At 44.3% G+C, this 15,998-nt stretch overlaps 1 protein-coding gene across 8 annotated transcripts in view; it reads right to left on the reverse strand.

Annotated features, from left to right (window-relative positions):
• The window catches only part of LMO7 (LIM domain 7), a 221,647-nt gene extending 207,066 nt beyond the window's left edge, over positions 1–14,581 (reverse strand). For all 8 annotated transcript variants that reach the window (XM_070751347.1, XM_070751345.1, XM_070751344.1 and 5 more), the window contains exon 1: positions 14,228–14,581. In XM_070751347.1, coding sequence (XP_070607448.1) covers positions 14,228–14,284 — 57 coding nt within the window. In that variant the 5' untranslated portion in view covers positions 14,285–14,581. The remainder of the gene's footprint in view (positions 1–14,227) is intronic.
• Positions 14,582–15,998: the final 1,417 nt, after the last annotated feature.

Below are 15,998 nucleotides of genomic sequence, written 5' to 3' on the forward strand. Positions count from 1 at the left end.
TGGAGCAGAGCTAGGGAAAATTGGCTCTTTTATGACTTGTGGACTTCAACTCCCAGAATTCTTGAGACAATCACGCTAGCTCAGGAATTCTGGGAGTTGAAGTCCACATGTCATAGAAGAGCCAAGTTTGCCTTCCCCTGGTATGGAGGATAGATGGTTAGCCAAGCAGCAGATCCCCAAAGCCCAATATAAGGTATAAATATATCTCCCTCCCTCCCCCCTCTCTCTTCTGCGCATGTGCAGGAAGCAAAATCTTGCATGTGAGATTTCAGCATTTTTTTTTTGCTTCTGCGCATGCAAAATTTCACTGGGATGCACATGCACACCGCAACACAGAGCTTCATTTTCATCACCAGTGTGCGGTGTGGCACATACCAGATAGCAACTCGATACTGTATAAGACGCACCAAGATTTTAAACAGGTAAGTAAGGAAAAAAGTTTTTGTCCTTTCCAGCCCACAGGAGTATTCTGCAGGCCTCCCAAACATGCCTGTTTTGCAAAAAATTGCAGATTTTTTGCAAAAATATGGGGTGTTTTTGCCTTCCCGCAGCCCCCAGAAGCACTCTGCAGGCCTCCCAAACCCTCTGCATGACCCACTTTTGTGAAAAAAGGGCCCATTTTTGGCAAAAATAGTATGCGTGGGCAAGGCTTCAGGAGGCCAAAAATGGCTTTATTCGCTGCATAAGATGCACTGACATTTCCACCCTCTTTTAGGGGAGGGGGCGAGTGCGTCTTACACTCCGATAAGTACGGTACATGAAGATTCTTGCTGGTTGCTGACTCTACAAACTTCCTGCCTCTGATCCTCCTGCAAATTTTCACGGAAACCCTAATACAGGGATGGATGTTTCCGTGTTTTCTATGGATCGCATAGGCCTGCCTGAAGAAGCTGGCTATTTTCAGGTGGTTTGTCTGACGTTACAATCATTTTTTAAAAAAGATTTTTTGGGATAAACGGCCTCAAGCTTTTTACTTCTGACATTCACCAGAAGGCTATATTTTTCTTTCACACAAACCGCACGGCTCTGGGGCAGCTGCCTAGCAACCGCGGCAAAAATGATCTTCAACGAAGGGGGGGAAAAACACTTGTAAGAAATGTAGCCTTTTCTTCCAAAATGATTATGTCCCGGACCGACTGCAGACATGATCTCAGCTGCCCCTGGGAGAGAGGGGAGGGGTGGGGGTGGCTGTTGAAACCACCCCATTGCTCACTTTTAACGCGGTGCCAACCAAAATGAAGGACCGTTGTATGTGCAGGATGTCTAGAGATTCAAAGAGCAGAACCCACTTGAGGGAAACTTTGGGAAACTCAATACCCTTGCCGGGTTTTTTCAGAGAGTCAAACTGATGGTGCGGAAAAGGCTATTTTATACAGCGTTTCCCCAATTCCAGGAGTGAATATCCAGATGTAGCCATCCTCCTGTTTCACACGGAAAGCTAGCATTCCTGGTGACCAAGCATCCATCAAAGATTTGCTGGAGTTTTGCAACTGGCGTTAGACTATTCAGACTTCAAACTTGATTTTTTCCAAAGGCTGGGTCACAAGGCCATTTTCCTAAGAAATAGGATGGGAGGCTACCGACTCAATAGGAATTTCCCCCCCCCCCCCCATATCCTAGACTTTCTACAACCGTGAAGCTACCAACTCTGAATGCAGACAAGGAAGTATTTCACTTCCAGCTCATAAGGATTCTCAACCTCTTGCTTCTCTTGGGAAAGAGCTGCCAATCAGGACGTCTAATGCAATCCAGGCAACATACCCACAATTATTATTATTATCATCATTATCATCATTATCATCATTATCATCATAATTATCATCATTATTATTATTATCATCATCATCATCATCATCATCATCATTATTATTATTATTATTATTATTATTATTATTATGTCAATACAACACAGCAAACGAGATCACTAGCTGGATTTCGTATTTCATCACCAATCGGGCGCTTCCCAAGCACCTAGGACTGCGTGATGTAGCAGCGAATTATGTGTGCCGATCTCAGTAAAGCAGCCTTTTGCAATTGACAGATGGAGATTTTGTCAATTCCGATGGTTTTCAAATGTCCGCTGAGATCCTTTGGTACTGCGCCCAGTGTGCCAAGTACCACTGGGACCACTTTCATGGGCTTATGCCAGAGTCGTTGCAGCTCGATTTTTAGATCTTCGTATTTCACTAATTTCTCTAGCTGCTTCTCCTCAATTCTGGTCTCCTGGGATTGCGATGTCGATGATCCATACTTTCTTTTTCTCCACAATCAGGATCTCTGGTGTGTTATGCTTCAGAATTTGGTCAGTCTGAAGTCAGAAGTCCCACAGTAGTTTTGCTTGCTCATTTTTGACCACTTTCGAAAATGAGCAAACAAAACTACTGTGGGAGAGAGCTGCCAATCAGGACTTCTAATACAATCCAGGCAACACACCCACAATTATTATTATGATTGTTATGATTGTTATGATTGATTATTATGATTGATTATTATGATTGATTATTATGATGATTATGATTAGGATGATGATGATGATGATCATTATTATTATTATTATTATTACTACTACTATTATTATTATTACTATTATTATTATTTGATTTGTATGCCGCCCTTCTCCGAAGACTCGGGGCGGCTCACAGAATACAAAAAACAACACGACAACAAATCTAATTAATCATTAAGGGGTGTGCATAAGTGCACTAGCGTGCCTCCTGTCCCCTGTCCTATTGTCTCTCCTATATCTCCTATATCATATCTACTATTCTTCTATTCTATTCTTCTTATACTACTCTCATAAAACCCTTCTATTCTCTAATTGATATATTCTATTCCTAAATTTTCACTTCTATTTACAGCAACACGAAGCTTAAAACTTCAGCCTGATGATGGTGAATGCATGCCAGGCAACATAAATGACTCTTGAGACTCTTGCGAAAGGCGAGGAGGGTGGGGGCAGCGCAAATCTCTGGAGGGAGCTGATTCCAGAGGGATGGGGCCGCCACAGAGAAGGCTCTTCCCCTGGGCCCCGCTAGACGACATTGTCTAGCTGATGGGACCTGGAAAAGGGTCGCTGGGATTCACGCGGCAAAAGGCAGTCGCTGGGATTCACACGGCAAAAGGCAGTCCCGCCTTGGAGATGTCAGGCAGGAATGGCTACTTACCGCTACTACCTGTGTGCTTCCTGTGGAGCTCTGCATCCCTGGCACATACATGCGAGTGAGAATTTTCTTCAGTGCATGCACCGGAAGCAAAATCTTGTGAGGGGGCGCACATGAAAATTCAGCAATTTTTTGCATGCGCAGAAGCAAAAAAATTGCCAAATTTCTCTCACACAGGCATCTTGTGAGATTTCTTGCGAGAATCTCCATAGAAAGGAGGACACGAAGGCTTTTGTCTTTCCCAAAATTTCTTTTGGAAAAAAACCCCTGTCCTTCTGTGCCTTTAATGTCTGTAAATAGTGGTTTCCTGGGCCACCTGCCTTCTCTCTCTTAAGTCATGTTGGTGGGTTGAGATGGCGCTGCTCCAACCAGCCCAACATCAGAGCATCGAAGATTAAACTGCCAACTGAGAAGGTTTGCATGGCTCCAGGCCTATTGCCTGATCTTTGCCCCCTAACGATCTTCCTACTCTTCTTGAAGCCAATGAATCCTTTCCAAAGTCCCCTTCTGAACGTCCGGACCCCCAAAGAGAAAAGTGAGGCACGTAACTAAGCGATGTGGCAAGACTTTGGCTCTCCTGTAGTGTTTGCCTTTCCACTGTTGTTAGACGTGTTCAAGGAAAGAAATGGCTTCGGATTTAGGGATTAGGATATTGTCTCTACTCAAACACCCTCCTGCGATGGCAGCATCACAGCGCAGAAGTAGTTAAACTAGTTGTTGAAGAGATTGAAACAAAAATGAGGACAATTAAACAGTGGAACGGTTTGCCTTCAGAAATTGTGGGTGCTTCATCACTGGAGGTTTCTAAGAAGAAAATAGACAGCCGCTTATCTGAAATAATATAGGTTCTCCTGCTTGAGCAGGGGGGGCTGGACTAGAAAACCTCCGAGGTCCCTTTCATATTCTATTCTATTCTATTCTACTCTACTCTACATCCTACCCTACCCTACTCTACCCTACTCTAGTTTACTGTACACCCTACCCTACTACACCCTACCCTACCATACCACACCCTACCCTACCCTACCGTACCCTATTCTGTTCTGTTCCGTTTGGTTCCATTCTACTCTGTGCTGCTCTACTCTACTCTACTCTATTCTGAACTACTCTGTTCTATTCTGTACTATTCTATTCTATTCTGTACTATTCTAGTCTATTCATCTTTATTGTAATTACTCCCAGTCAACTCTTGCCATTACATCTAAACATTGCAGTGTTTAGAGTTTTTTAAAAAATGTGTTTCCTACTCTCAGCTCCGCAATGGGAATTCTCTCCACTTCTTATTTTTAAAATTCACATGGTTATGTTTTACACCCTACCACAGCCTACCTACTCTACCTTATTCTGTTCTGTTCCGTTCCATTCTATTCTGTGCTGTTCTATTCTACTCCATTCTATTCTATTCTGTACTGCTCCATTCCATTCCATTCTATTCTATTCTAGCCTAGCCTACCCTACCCTACCCTATTCATCTTTATTGTAATTATTCCCGCAGTCAAATCTTGCCATTACATCTAAACATTGCAGTGTTTAGAGTAAAAAAAAAACCCCATGTTTCCCACTCTCAGCTCCTCAATGGGAATTCTCTCCACTTCTTCTTTTTTTAAACTCAAATGCTTATGTTTTTCTTTTCCTATTTCAAATGGCGCTGCCACCCCTTGTTTGCATTACAGGCCGTGGAGAAAGAGGGATCATGGCAGGGGCCCATTTCTAGAATGTGTTATCCATCAAGGAGACTGGTGGTTTAGATTCTAGCCTTAAAATACATTTCCTTTAAGTATCAAGGCTATCGACTTACACAAACTGCTCCGGGTTGAAAGGATTACAATAAACACTGGAAATGTGGCCCTCTGCAAAGAGGCAGACAATTCAAAGCAGAGGCTGTAGTAAAAATAATCCTAGCTTCGGCACATACAGGCATCGCTGGTGCTATTCAGTCCATTTGCTTTATATGTACAGAATGTAAAGTTTCAAAAAGAAGATGAAAGTGACCAGTAAAATAGGCATTATATTATTTCCACGGGGTGGGGGAGCCTTTGAGGGGGGGAGGAGATCTTTTCACAGATGTTCTCACTTCTAGTTAAGGAGTGTTTGACAGATGGAACGGTCTCTGCCATGGGCTGGGGGGGCGACAGAAATAAAGGAGAAGGCTCTACTACCACTACCACCCTCTCTGAAAGTCGGGATTTTGCTGGAGGTGGGGAGATCTTTTGCAGAGCCAGACCGATTCCTAACCGGGTAGCTACTCTTTCAGGGAAGCAATTTGTAATCATGTAGAAAACCAAGGCCAATATCAACAGCAAACAGCACTTAGACTTACCATATTTTTCAGAGTATACGACACACCGGAGTATAAGACTCCGATGGTGCCTCTACCTAAGAACACCTCTACTTATGAATTTTTCTAGATAAGAACAGGGTGTTCAAGATTTTTTTGCCACTTCTCAAGAACCATTTTTCACTTACAAACCCGAGCCTCCGAAACTGTAACCGGAAAAGGCAGGGAGAAGCCTCCGTGGGGCCTCTCTAGGAATCTCCTGAGAGGAAACAGGGCCAGAAAAGGCGTTGATAAGCCTCCGTGGGGCCTGTCTAGGAATCTCCTGGGAGGAAACAGGGCCAGAAAAGGTGGGGAGAAGCCTCCATGGGGCCTCTCTAGGAATCTCCTGGGAGGAAACAGGGCCTCCACCCTCCTTGTGGTTTCCCCAATCGCATGTATTATTTGCTTTTACATTGATTCCTATGGGAAAAATTGCTTCTTCTTACAAACGTTTCTACTTAAGAACCTGGTCACAGAACAAATTAAGTTCGTAAGTAGAGGTACCACTATATAAGTATAACCAGGTAGCCACTCTTTCAGGGAACCAATTTATAAACCATGTAGAAAACCAAGATCAACCTCAACAGCAAGTAGAGTCTACAAAGAGGGGCGGCATACAAATCCAATAAATGAATGAATGAATGAATGAATGAATGAATGAATGAATGAATGAATAAATAAATAAATAAATAAATAAGTTAGACTTACCGTATTTTTCAGAGTATAACCCACCGGAGTATAAGACTTAGTTTTTGGGGAGGAAAACAGGGGAAATAATCTGCTGACCAGGTATTCATCTGGCTAGCATCCTTAACCAGCACATTATTTTATCCCTTGGTTAGGACTTTAAAAAAAACTTTATTCGGAGAATGTAACAGATTATTTTCCCTATTTTCCTCCCCAAAAACTAAGGTGCGTCTTATACTCCCAAAAAATACAGTATGTTTCATTTGCTCCCCTCATCTAGACCCTTTTAAATTTCTTGGGCATTCCCACTGCCATCCTAGGTCACTTTTTCCAAAAGAATTAATGCACGGGGAAAGTCCCAGGACAATGGGTCTGAAGCCTTTTTCCTTTTAAGAAAATGGTCCCTTATCACAGAATCGTAGAGTATTTGGTACTGCCTGAGCTTGATTATTTCCTGCAGGTGTTTTATTACCCAAACTAGCTAGCATTGATTATGAAATCTGAGTTTGTGGTTAATAAAACATCTGCAAGAAACCCACCAAGCTAAGAGAGAACCGAGGATCCATTGTCTCAACCTTGAGTTGCAAATATTCTCCAAGGCCCAGCAGTCAGTCTGGTGACTTCTATAAGATGGGAAACGGTTTACGGAGAATAAGCCTATTAAACAGCATTAGCCGTGATGGATAAATCAATCCTTTAAAATTGAAGAGAAGTTTGCATCAGCAGAAATACACGGAGCCACCCAATTAGCTGCCCTGGGAAAGAACTGATTTTCATTACTAGTTGATTTCTGAGCAAAAACTGTTAAGTTTCAGTCACTTTAACTGACAGACTAACGAAGTGTGAAGTGAATGTCAGAAACTACCATATTTTTTGGAGTATAAGCTGCACCTTAGTTTTTTGGGAGGAAAATAGGGGAAAAAACCAGGTATTCATCTGGCTAGTGTCCTTAGCCAGCACATTATTTTATCCCCTGGTTAGGGCTTAAAAAACACTTTATTTGGAGAGAGTAACAATGAAAGAGCCTGCAAGCCAGTAAGAGCTGGGAACATCATTAGCACCTGGAAAGAAACACCGTGAGCAAGTAAAGCAATGAAAAAAAAAACCTGCAAAGACTTAGGGCTTGGAAAACATTCTTCACAGAGAGTAACAATGAAAGAGCTTGCAAGCTGGTAAGAGCTGGGAACATTGTCAGCCCCTGGTTAGGGCTGGAAAGAAATTTATTCGGAGCAAGTTAGAGCAATGAAAAAAAAACATGCAAAGACTTAGGGCTTGGAAAACATTCTTCACAGAGAGTAACAATGAAAGAGTTTGCAAGCTGGTAAGAGATGGGAATGTTGTCAGACCCTGGTTAGGGCTGGAAAGAAATTTATTTGGAGCAAGTTAGCAATGAAAAAAAACATGCAAAGACTTAGGGCTTGGAAAACATTCTTCACAGAGAGTAACAATGAAAGAGCTTGCAAGCTGGTAAGAGCTGGGAACATTGTCAGCCCCTGGTTAGGGCTGGAAAGAAATTTATTCGGAGCAAGTTAGAGCAATGAAAAAAACATGCAAAGATTTAGGGCTTGGAAAACCTTTTTCACAAAGATAACAATGAAAGAACCTGCAAGGTAAGAGCTGTGAAGATCCTTAGCACCTAGTTAGGGCTGGGGGGGAAGCTTCGGAAAAAAGCTACATTCAGAGTATAAGACACACCTGAATTTTCAGCCCCTTTTAGGGAGGAAAAAGTCTTATACTCCAAAAATGCAGTAACCAGCTCACATGTAGAATTTGTGGGTGCTGCATCCCTGGAGGCTTTTAAGAGACTAGACAACTATGTCTAATAATCTAAAAATCACTAAAAAACCCTTATTAAAAGCAAACATACCATGCATAAACTGTATAGGCCAGGGGAAGATGTCTCAATTCCCCCATGCCTGACGGCAGAGATGGGTTTTAAGGAGTTTACGAAAGGCAAAGAGGGTGGGGGCAGTTCTAATCTCCGAGGAGAGCTGGTTCCAAAGGGTCGGGGCCACCACAGAGAAGGCTCTTCTCCTGGGTCCCGCCAAATGACATTGTTTAGTCACATACATATTACACACAGGCACACAAAAGTATACATATCACATACATATTACACACAGGCACACAAAAATATACATTACCTACTATATAAACTGTATGTGTATGTACACACACATACACATGCACAGCTCTTCTAAAATTATACACATTCGACCTCATTTACTGCGATAGGAAAAATATACCCAGAGCCCAGAAGGGAAAAAAAGAAAAAAAAATCAACATCTCCAAGGTCCCTTCCAGCTCAATTCTGATTCCTAACAGTAAGAATAATTAACCATCACAACAGCTTGCCTTCAGAAGTTGTGGCTGTTTAACATATTCAGACATTGTTTAGGCCCTTTTAATATTTGAGGGGCTAGCAATAGCATTTAGCAATAGCAATTAGACCGCTTCACAGTGTTTTACAGCCCTCTCTAAGTGGTTTACAGAGTCAGCATATATTGCCCCCAACAATCTGGGGCCTCATTTTACCCACCTGGAAGGATGGAAGGCTGAGTCAACCTTGAGCTGGTGAGATTCAATCTGCCAAATTGCTGGCAGCTGGTGATCAGCAGAAGTAGCCTGCAGTACTGCACTCTAACTACTGCGTGGCTACTGCAAAGAAGAGGAGTTCAACCTATTTTCCAAAGCATTTCAAGCCAAAACAAGAAACAATGGATGGAAATTAACCAAGAATGAAACAACCTAGAATTAAGGAGAAAATTCCTAACAAGTGAGGACCATTAGCTAGTGGAAGAGTTTACCTTCAGAAGTTGTGGGTGCTGTAACATATTGAAACAACGTATTAAAATGTTGAAAAACTAAATAATGAAATATATATATATATAAATATTTCATTATACTGTATATAGCCTCTAAGCCAGGGGTGGGCAATTAATTTTGCCATGGGGCCACATGAGAAATTGGGATGGTTTTAGAGGGCCGAATTAATATAATTAACTCAGTTCTACCCAATACAGTGGAACCCCGACATAAGAGCTGCTCTACTTAAGAGCAACTCGAGATAAGAGCTGGGAGGGGAGAGATATTTTTGTTCTACTTACAAGCCCAAATTCGAGATACAAGCGCCAAGGAGCTGTCTCCTGAAGCCAAACGCTAACTTCCGCGTTCGGCTTCAGGAGACAGCTGCGAAGCGGCGCGCGTGTTTTAAAAGGTTGCAGCCGGCCCGGGGGGCTCGGGGGGGGGGGCTTGCAGCTTTCTTTCTTGCTCTTTTTCTTTCTCTCTTTTACCTTCCCTTCCTCTATTTCTTCTTTTCTTTCTCCTTCCCACCTTCTTCCCTCCCTCCCTCCCTTCACTCATTCCTCTCTTACTCTCCCCTTTCATAAGTTTCCTTGCTTCCTTCCTCTGTTCCTGTCCCTTCCCTCTTTCCTTCCTTCCTTCCCACCCTCCGTCCATTCATTCACCCATTCCTCTCTTGATCGCTTAAAGCCGGTCCCTGGTGCAAAAAGGTTTGGGGACCTCTGTCCTACAGGATTGGGTGGCAGAGAAGTTGAACATATGTAAATTTAAAAGTTTAAGAAAGTTTACAAGTTAAGTGAAAGAAACTTCATTATTCATTTATATGTACATGTACATTTCTTCATTAAAAACATGTCTTTCTGCATAATTTAGACCAACTTTGTGAGTTTTTTGAGGGCTGGAACCAATTAAAATTATTTACATTAATTCCTATGGGGAAAAGTCGTTCGAGATAAGAGCTGCTCGACTTAAGAGCCCAGGTCTGGAACGAATTAAACTCGTATCTCGAGGTACCACTGTACTGTATATTATTGGGTAGAACTGAGTTAATTATATTATAATTATAAATTATTATTATATTATATTATATTATATTAATTATATTATATTATATTATATATTATAATTATAAATTAATTGCCCACCCCTTTCTTCCTTGTTCCCTCAATTTTTCCTTCCTTCCTTCTCCAGATGGAGAGAAGCTTCTGTCTCTCTGATTTTCTCTGCCTTTTATTTCTGCTTTTGGGCAGTTCTTTACTTCTCTTTCAAAATATTCCTTTCAGCTGCCTCTCTTCAACTGTCCTACATTGTCAGTTGAGAAAACATAGGGGAGGCTTTGCCTGAAAGTAGCTTTGGATTCCTTTTCTTCTTCCTCCTCCCTTTCCCCCCCCTGAGAGGTGGGGTGGGGGGGTTGCTTCAAATTTCTTGGAAAGGCCAATGAAACCAATGAACAATTAAAAAATGAGCATTTATTGGACTTTTGCAAAAGGGCATGGAAAGATAATTTCTCCTTCCTCCCTCCATTTCTCCTTCCTTCCTCCATTTCTCCTTCCTTCCTCCTTCCATTTCTCCTTCCTCCCTTCCTCCATTTCTCCTTCCTTCCTTCCATTTCTCCTTCCTTCCTTCCTTCCTTCCTTCCTCCGCGGTCCACCCCAGAGCCATTTCAAGGCAGTTAATTTATTAATAGCCGACAAACTATATTCTGTATGTATCACATGTTTTTGCTGAATGGTCCCGATTTCTAATCCTGGTCAGGATTGGTGGTAAATGTTGCCACCACTAGATGAAGCCTCAACCTCAACTATATGTATAATAAGTACTGTACTGTGTTAGAGTGTCATTTTGGTTGGTGGTGTGCCCCAGGATTTTGTAAATGTAAAAAAATGTGCCGTGGCTCAAAAAAGGTTGAAAATCACTGGACTAGATGACCAACTCTAATAAATAAATAAATAAATACAGTAGACCCCGCTCGTTGCGAGGGTTCCGTTCCAGGACCCCCCGCAACGAGCGGGTTTTCGCGAAGTAGCGCTGCGGAAGTAAAAACACCATCTGCGCATGTGCAGATGGTGTTTTTACTCCCACAGCGCTAGCGAGGAGCCGAAGATTGGGGGCGGGGCGGCTGTTTGCCGCCGGCATGGAGGGCTTCCTAGCAGCCGCCCAAACCCGGGTTGGGGGTCCGGGGGGCGCTGGCTCTCGGCGCTTTCGAGCTGAGTCCGGGAGCGAATTCGCTCCCGGACTCAGCTCGAAAGCGCCGAGACAAGCCGTTCCTTGCCGCTTGCTATCGGCGGTTTTGAGCTGAGTCCGGAAGCGAATTCGCTTCCGGACTCAGCTCAAAACCGCCGATAGCAAGCGGCAAGGAACGGCTTGTCTCGGCGCTTTCGAGCTGACCGGACTCAGCTCGAAAGCGCCGAGACAAGCCGTTCCTTGCCGCTTGCTATCGGCGCTTTTGAGCTGAGTCCGGGAGCGAATTCGCTCCCGGACTCAGCTCAAAAGCGGCGAGAATGAACGGCGTGGGCGGGCGAAGGGCGGGCGGCAGCGAGGAGTTTGCGTGGGCGGTGGGGAAACTCCTCGCTGACGCCAGCAAGAGGGGGAAGACTCAGGGAAGCCGCCCAGCAGCTGATCTCCCGGTTGCCATCTACGCATGCGTGCCCATACACGCATGCATAGATGGTATTTTGACTTCCGGGTTGAAAAATAGCGAAGTACCCTGTTCGCAATGGTTGGGGACGCAATAAACGGGGGATCACTGTAAATAAATAGAAGACCTCCAAGTTCCCTTTTAGCTCTTTTCTGATTCTCTCCTGTTTCCCTACATTGTTAGCTGCAGTCCCAACAGATCTTAGATTACAGGAGAGCCATTTAAGAAAAAGTCGGCTCCCAGAAGCCTCTCTCAGGAATCCAGAGGCAGTTTAAGAACAGAAGGATGGGATTTCCCTTCTCAGCAGCCTTGGGAAATGCCTTCCTTTGTCAAGGAAAGTTTTCACCTCAGGCCAAAACATTATCCAGGAAGCGGCTATTTCCTCTTGGAAATACTGGCCGTGATTGGAATTTAATGGTGCCGTCTGGTTCCCAGCACACCTGTGGTGGTAGCAGCAGCAGCAATTTAGGACAGTGTTTCCCAACCTTGACAACTTGAAGATATCTGGACTTCAACTCACAGAAGTTGAATTCTGGGAGTTAAGGTCCAAATATCTCCAAGTTGCTACGGTTGGGAAACACTGACTTAGGAAGCCTGGATCTGCACTTCCCAGCCAGGGACCACAAATACAAACTTTTGTGTTGAGAGCTCGGCTAAGGAACAAGAGCTGTACTTAAAATTCCAGAAAAGAGCCACTATTTATCTTCAATAAAGATTATATTTTCTTTTTTAAAAAAATGAGCCTTTCAGAACAATTGTGCTGGAGGCACATAAACATCACCCTCCTTCTGAGCATCCTTTATAGCAAGGGGTCTCCAATGTTGGCAACTTTAAGACCTGTGGACTTCAAAACTGATAGTAGTGTTTCACTATCTTAGGGGTTACCACAAAGAAGAGGGAGTCAGGCTATTCTCCAAAGCACTTGAGGGTAGGACAAGAAGCAACGAGTAAAAACTACTCAAGGAGAGAAGCAACTTAGAACTAAGGAGAAAATTAGAACAATTAATCTGTGGAACAGCTTGCCTCCAGAAATTATGAATGCTCCAACACTGGAAGTGTTTAAGAAGATGTTGGATAACCATTTGTCTGAAGTGGTGTAGGGAGTTGGACTAGAAGACCTCCAAGGTTGTTATTGTTTCCCTAAAAAGCTGGCTGAGGAATTCTGGAAATTGAATTCCACAAGTCTTAAAGTTGCCATGGTTGAAGACCCCCCTTTATAGGTTTTGTGGCATCCCAAGGTGGTAAAGACACTCCTGCCTATATTGCCTGATCTCTGAGAACAGGGGTCTTCAGGGTTGCACTAGGGTACACCAGACTTGAGTCAAAAGTTTAGGGTGGGGGCTCTGGCACACTACAAGATGTTTTTCGGGAGGGAGCGCAAAGCTCACTGCTCACCCCTCTTTTCAACAAGGGACCCCAAGGGGGAAAAGCCACCCATGGCCTCCTCCCACCCACCCTGTCGTCCTATCCTGAACCAGGCAAGGCTTGAAACCTGAAATACTTGAAAACTTGAAATACTGGGATTAGACAATTTACAACTACATCGCCTCTGAAGAGATTCCAACTCAATGTAAAACTGCCCCAAACTCGACTGCAGAAAATACGACTTCAGGTACAGAGTGATCAATGCCTGGAATGCACTACCCGACTCTGTGGTTTCTTTCCCCAACGCCAAAAACTTTAACCTTAGACTGTCTACAGTCGACCTCTCCCTGTTTCTAAGAGGTCTGTAAGGGGCGTGCATAAATACACCACTGTGCCTACCATCCCTGCTACTGTCCTACTGTCCTCTTTTATCCCTACTTTTTACTTATGTTATGTTTATGCAAACTACTACTATCCTATCTATGATAGCTAGCTAGCTAGCTAGCTAGCTAGCTAGCTAGATGATAGGTAGGTAGGTAGGTAGGTAAATGATAGAGATATATAGATATAAATGATAGATAGATAGACAGACGACAGAAAGAAAGAAAGAAAGAAAGAAAGAAAGAAAGAGCGGGAGAGAGGGAGGGAGGGAGGAAAGAAAGGAAGGAAGGAAGGAGGGAGAGAGGGAGGGAGGAAGGAAAGAAAGGGAGAGAGGGAGGGAGCAAAGAAAGAAAGAAAGGAGGGAGAGAGAGAGGGAGGGAGGAAAGAAAGAAAGAGAGGGAGAGAGGGAGGAAAGAAAGGAAGAAAGAAAAAAGGAAGGAAGGAAAGAAAGAAAGGAGGGAGAGAGGGAGGAAGGAAAGAAAGAAAGAAAGAAAGAAAGAAAGAAAGAAAGAAAGAAAGAAAGAAAGAAAGAAAGAAAGAAAGAAAGAACAAGGCTGTCTGCGCGGAGCTACTCATAGGTTGCTCCGGGACAGGAGGCAGCCAAACGACGGGACGCGCGAAAGGGAAGGCGAATAGAACCCAGGATTCCTACGAAAAGGGAGCAACTCCTCACACGGACGCCGCTCAAGGTCTCTCGGGGCTGGAAAGCGGGGAACCGGGGACGGCAGGGACACGCCGAGGTCAGCCATCCCACCCTCCGCTCCCCGTCAACCGCGGGCTCGGAAGCTCCTAAGTGGCCCCGTTGCTTTGCGCCGCCAGGCTGCGCGCCTGGAAGCTTCTCCTCGGTTCTTTCCTTCCCCACCGGCGGCGTCTTACCTCGACCCACCGGCGGGCTTCGACGAAAGCGGCGCCGCCGTCTTCGCTGCCGTCCATGGCCGAGTCGGTGAGGTGGAGAGGCGGAGAGAGCGGAGCTGCCAGGGCGCGCGCGGGGGACCCTCCAAAAAGGGGGGAAAGTCGGACTAGCGAGCCGCAAGCCGGGGAAGCGGCGGTGGCCGGACCCCCTCACCCCGTCCGTCTAGCCTCGACGGCGGTTGCAAGGAGCAGGCAGCCTTCGGCGTCCCAGCCAGCGCTGTGCTGCGCTTAGAGCCGAGCCGGCAGCGCCGAGTGAGCCCGAGCCAGGCTGCCTGCGCGCTTGCCTCGCCGGCCCCGCCCCGTCCCGTCCTCCGTCCCGCGGCTGCTTCCACCTGGCGGCAGGTGAGGGCGAGGCAACCGCTTCTCCTGCTGTCCGCCGAGAGCGCGCCCTCTGCCGGCGGGACGGTGGTAGTCATGGGCTGCTGCCCCGATGGGGTGCATGGACGCAGTGGGGGGAGTAAGTTTATGCATTATTTATTGCAGTGTTTCCCAAACTTGCCAACTTCAAGATATCTGGACTTCAACTCCCAGAATTCCCCAGCCAGGTTGGGAAACACTGATTTATTGAATACTTAATAGTGTTTATATTGCCCTTCCTTCTGTAGTACCTTAGTATGATCCTTCATTACTTTTAAAACAGAATCCTGGTTCCTTGATTTTTTTATTTATTTTATTTATTTACTGCTCAAAAAAATAAAGGGAACACTCAAATAGCACATCCTAGATCTGAATGAAAGAAATATGGGGGTGGTAGGCATGCTTGTGCACTTATGCACGCCCCTTACTGACCTCTTAGGAATCAGGTGAGGTCAACAGTGGATAGTCTAAGGGTAAAGTTTTGGAAGTTTGGTGACAAACTATAGAGTCAGGTAGTGAGTTCCAGGCATTAACTACTTGGTTATTAAAGTCAAATTTCTTTCAGTCAACTTTGGAGCAGTTTACTTTAGAAACATAGAAGACTGACGGCAGAAAAAGACCTCATGGTCTTATACTATTTCCTGTATTTTATCTTACAATGGATATATGCTTATCCCAGGCATGTTTAAATTCAGTTACTGTGGATTTACCAACCACGTCTGCTGGAAGTTTTTTCCAAGGATCTACTACTCTTTCAGTGAAATAATATTTTCTCACGTTGCTTTTGATCTTTCCCCCAACTAACTTCAGATTGTGCCCCCTTGTTCTTGTGTTCACTTTCCTATTAAAAACACTTCCCTCCTGAACCTTATTTAACCCTTTAACATATTAAATAAGGTTCAGGAGGGAAGTGTGTGTGCTCATGTATTGTTATGGTTGAAGCTGAAGTAGTCGTTGACAGGAACGATGCAGTTGGTTTTATGAGCTATGCTTAGGTCATGTCGAAGGCAACATAGTTCTAAGCTTTCTAAATTCTAGGATTTCTAGGATTTCAAGTCTGATTATGTAAGATATTCTGTTGAGACAGAGATAATGAGACAAGCCTAAGTCTCCTGAAAGCTAAGATGAGAAAATATGGCGAAACGTATATCGCGTTTGGCTTCACTGTGACTATGGTGGGAGATGAGGAAAGATCGGTATGTTTACTGGGTCTAAAAATGTTGGCAGCGGACAGCATGAAGCCAAATAAATTAAGTGCACTAGCGTGCCCCCCGTCTCCTGTCCTATTGTCTCTCCTATATCTCCTATATCGTATCTACTATTCTTCTATTCTATTCTTCTTATACTACTCTCATAATATCCTTCTATTCTCTAATTC

This window comes from Erythrolamprus reginae, chromosome 4 (genome assembly GCF_031021105.1).
Source record: "Erythrolamprus reginae isolate rEryReg1 chromosome 4, rEryReg1.hap1, whole genome shotgun sequence".
Taxonomy (NCBI): domain Eukaryota; kingdom Metazoa; phylum Chordata; class Lepidosauria; order Squamata; family Dipsadidae; genus Erythrolamprus; species Erythrolamprus reginae.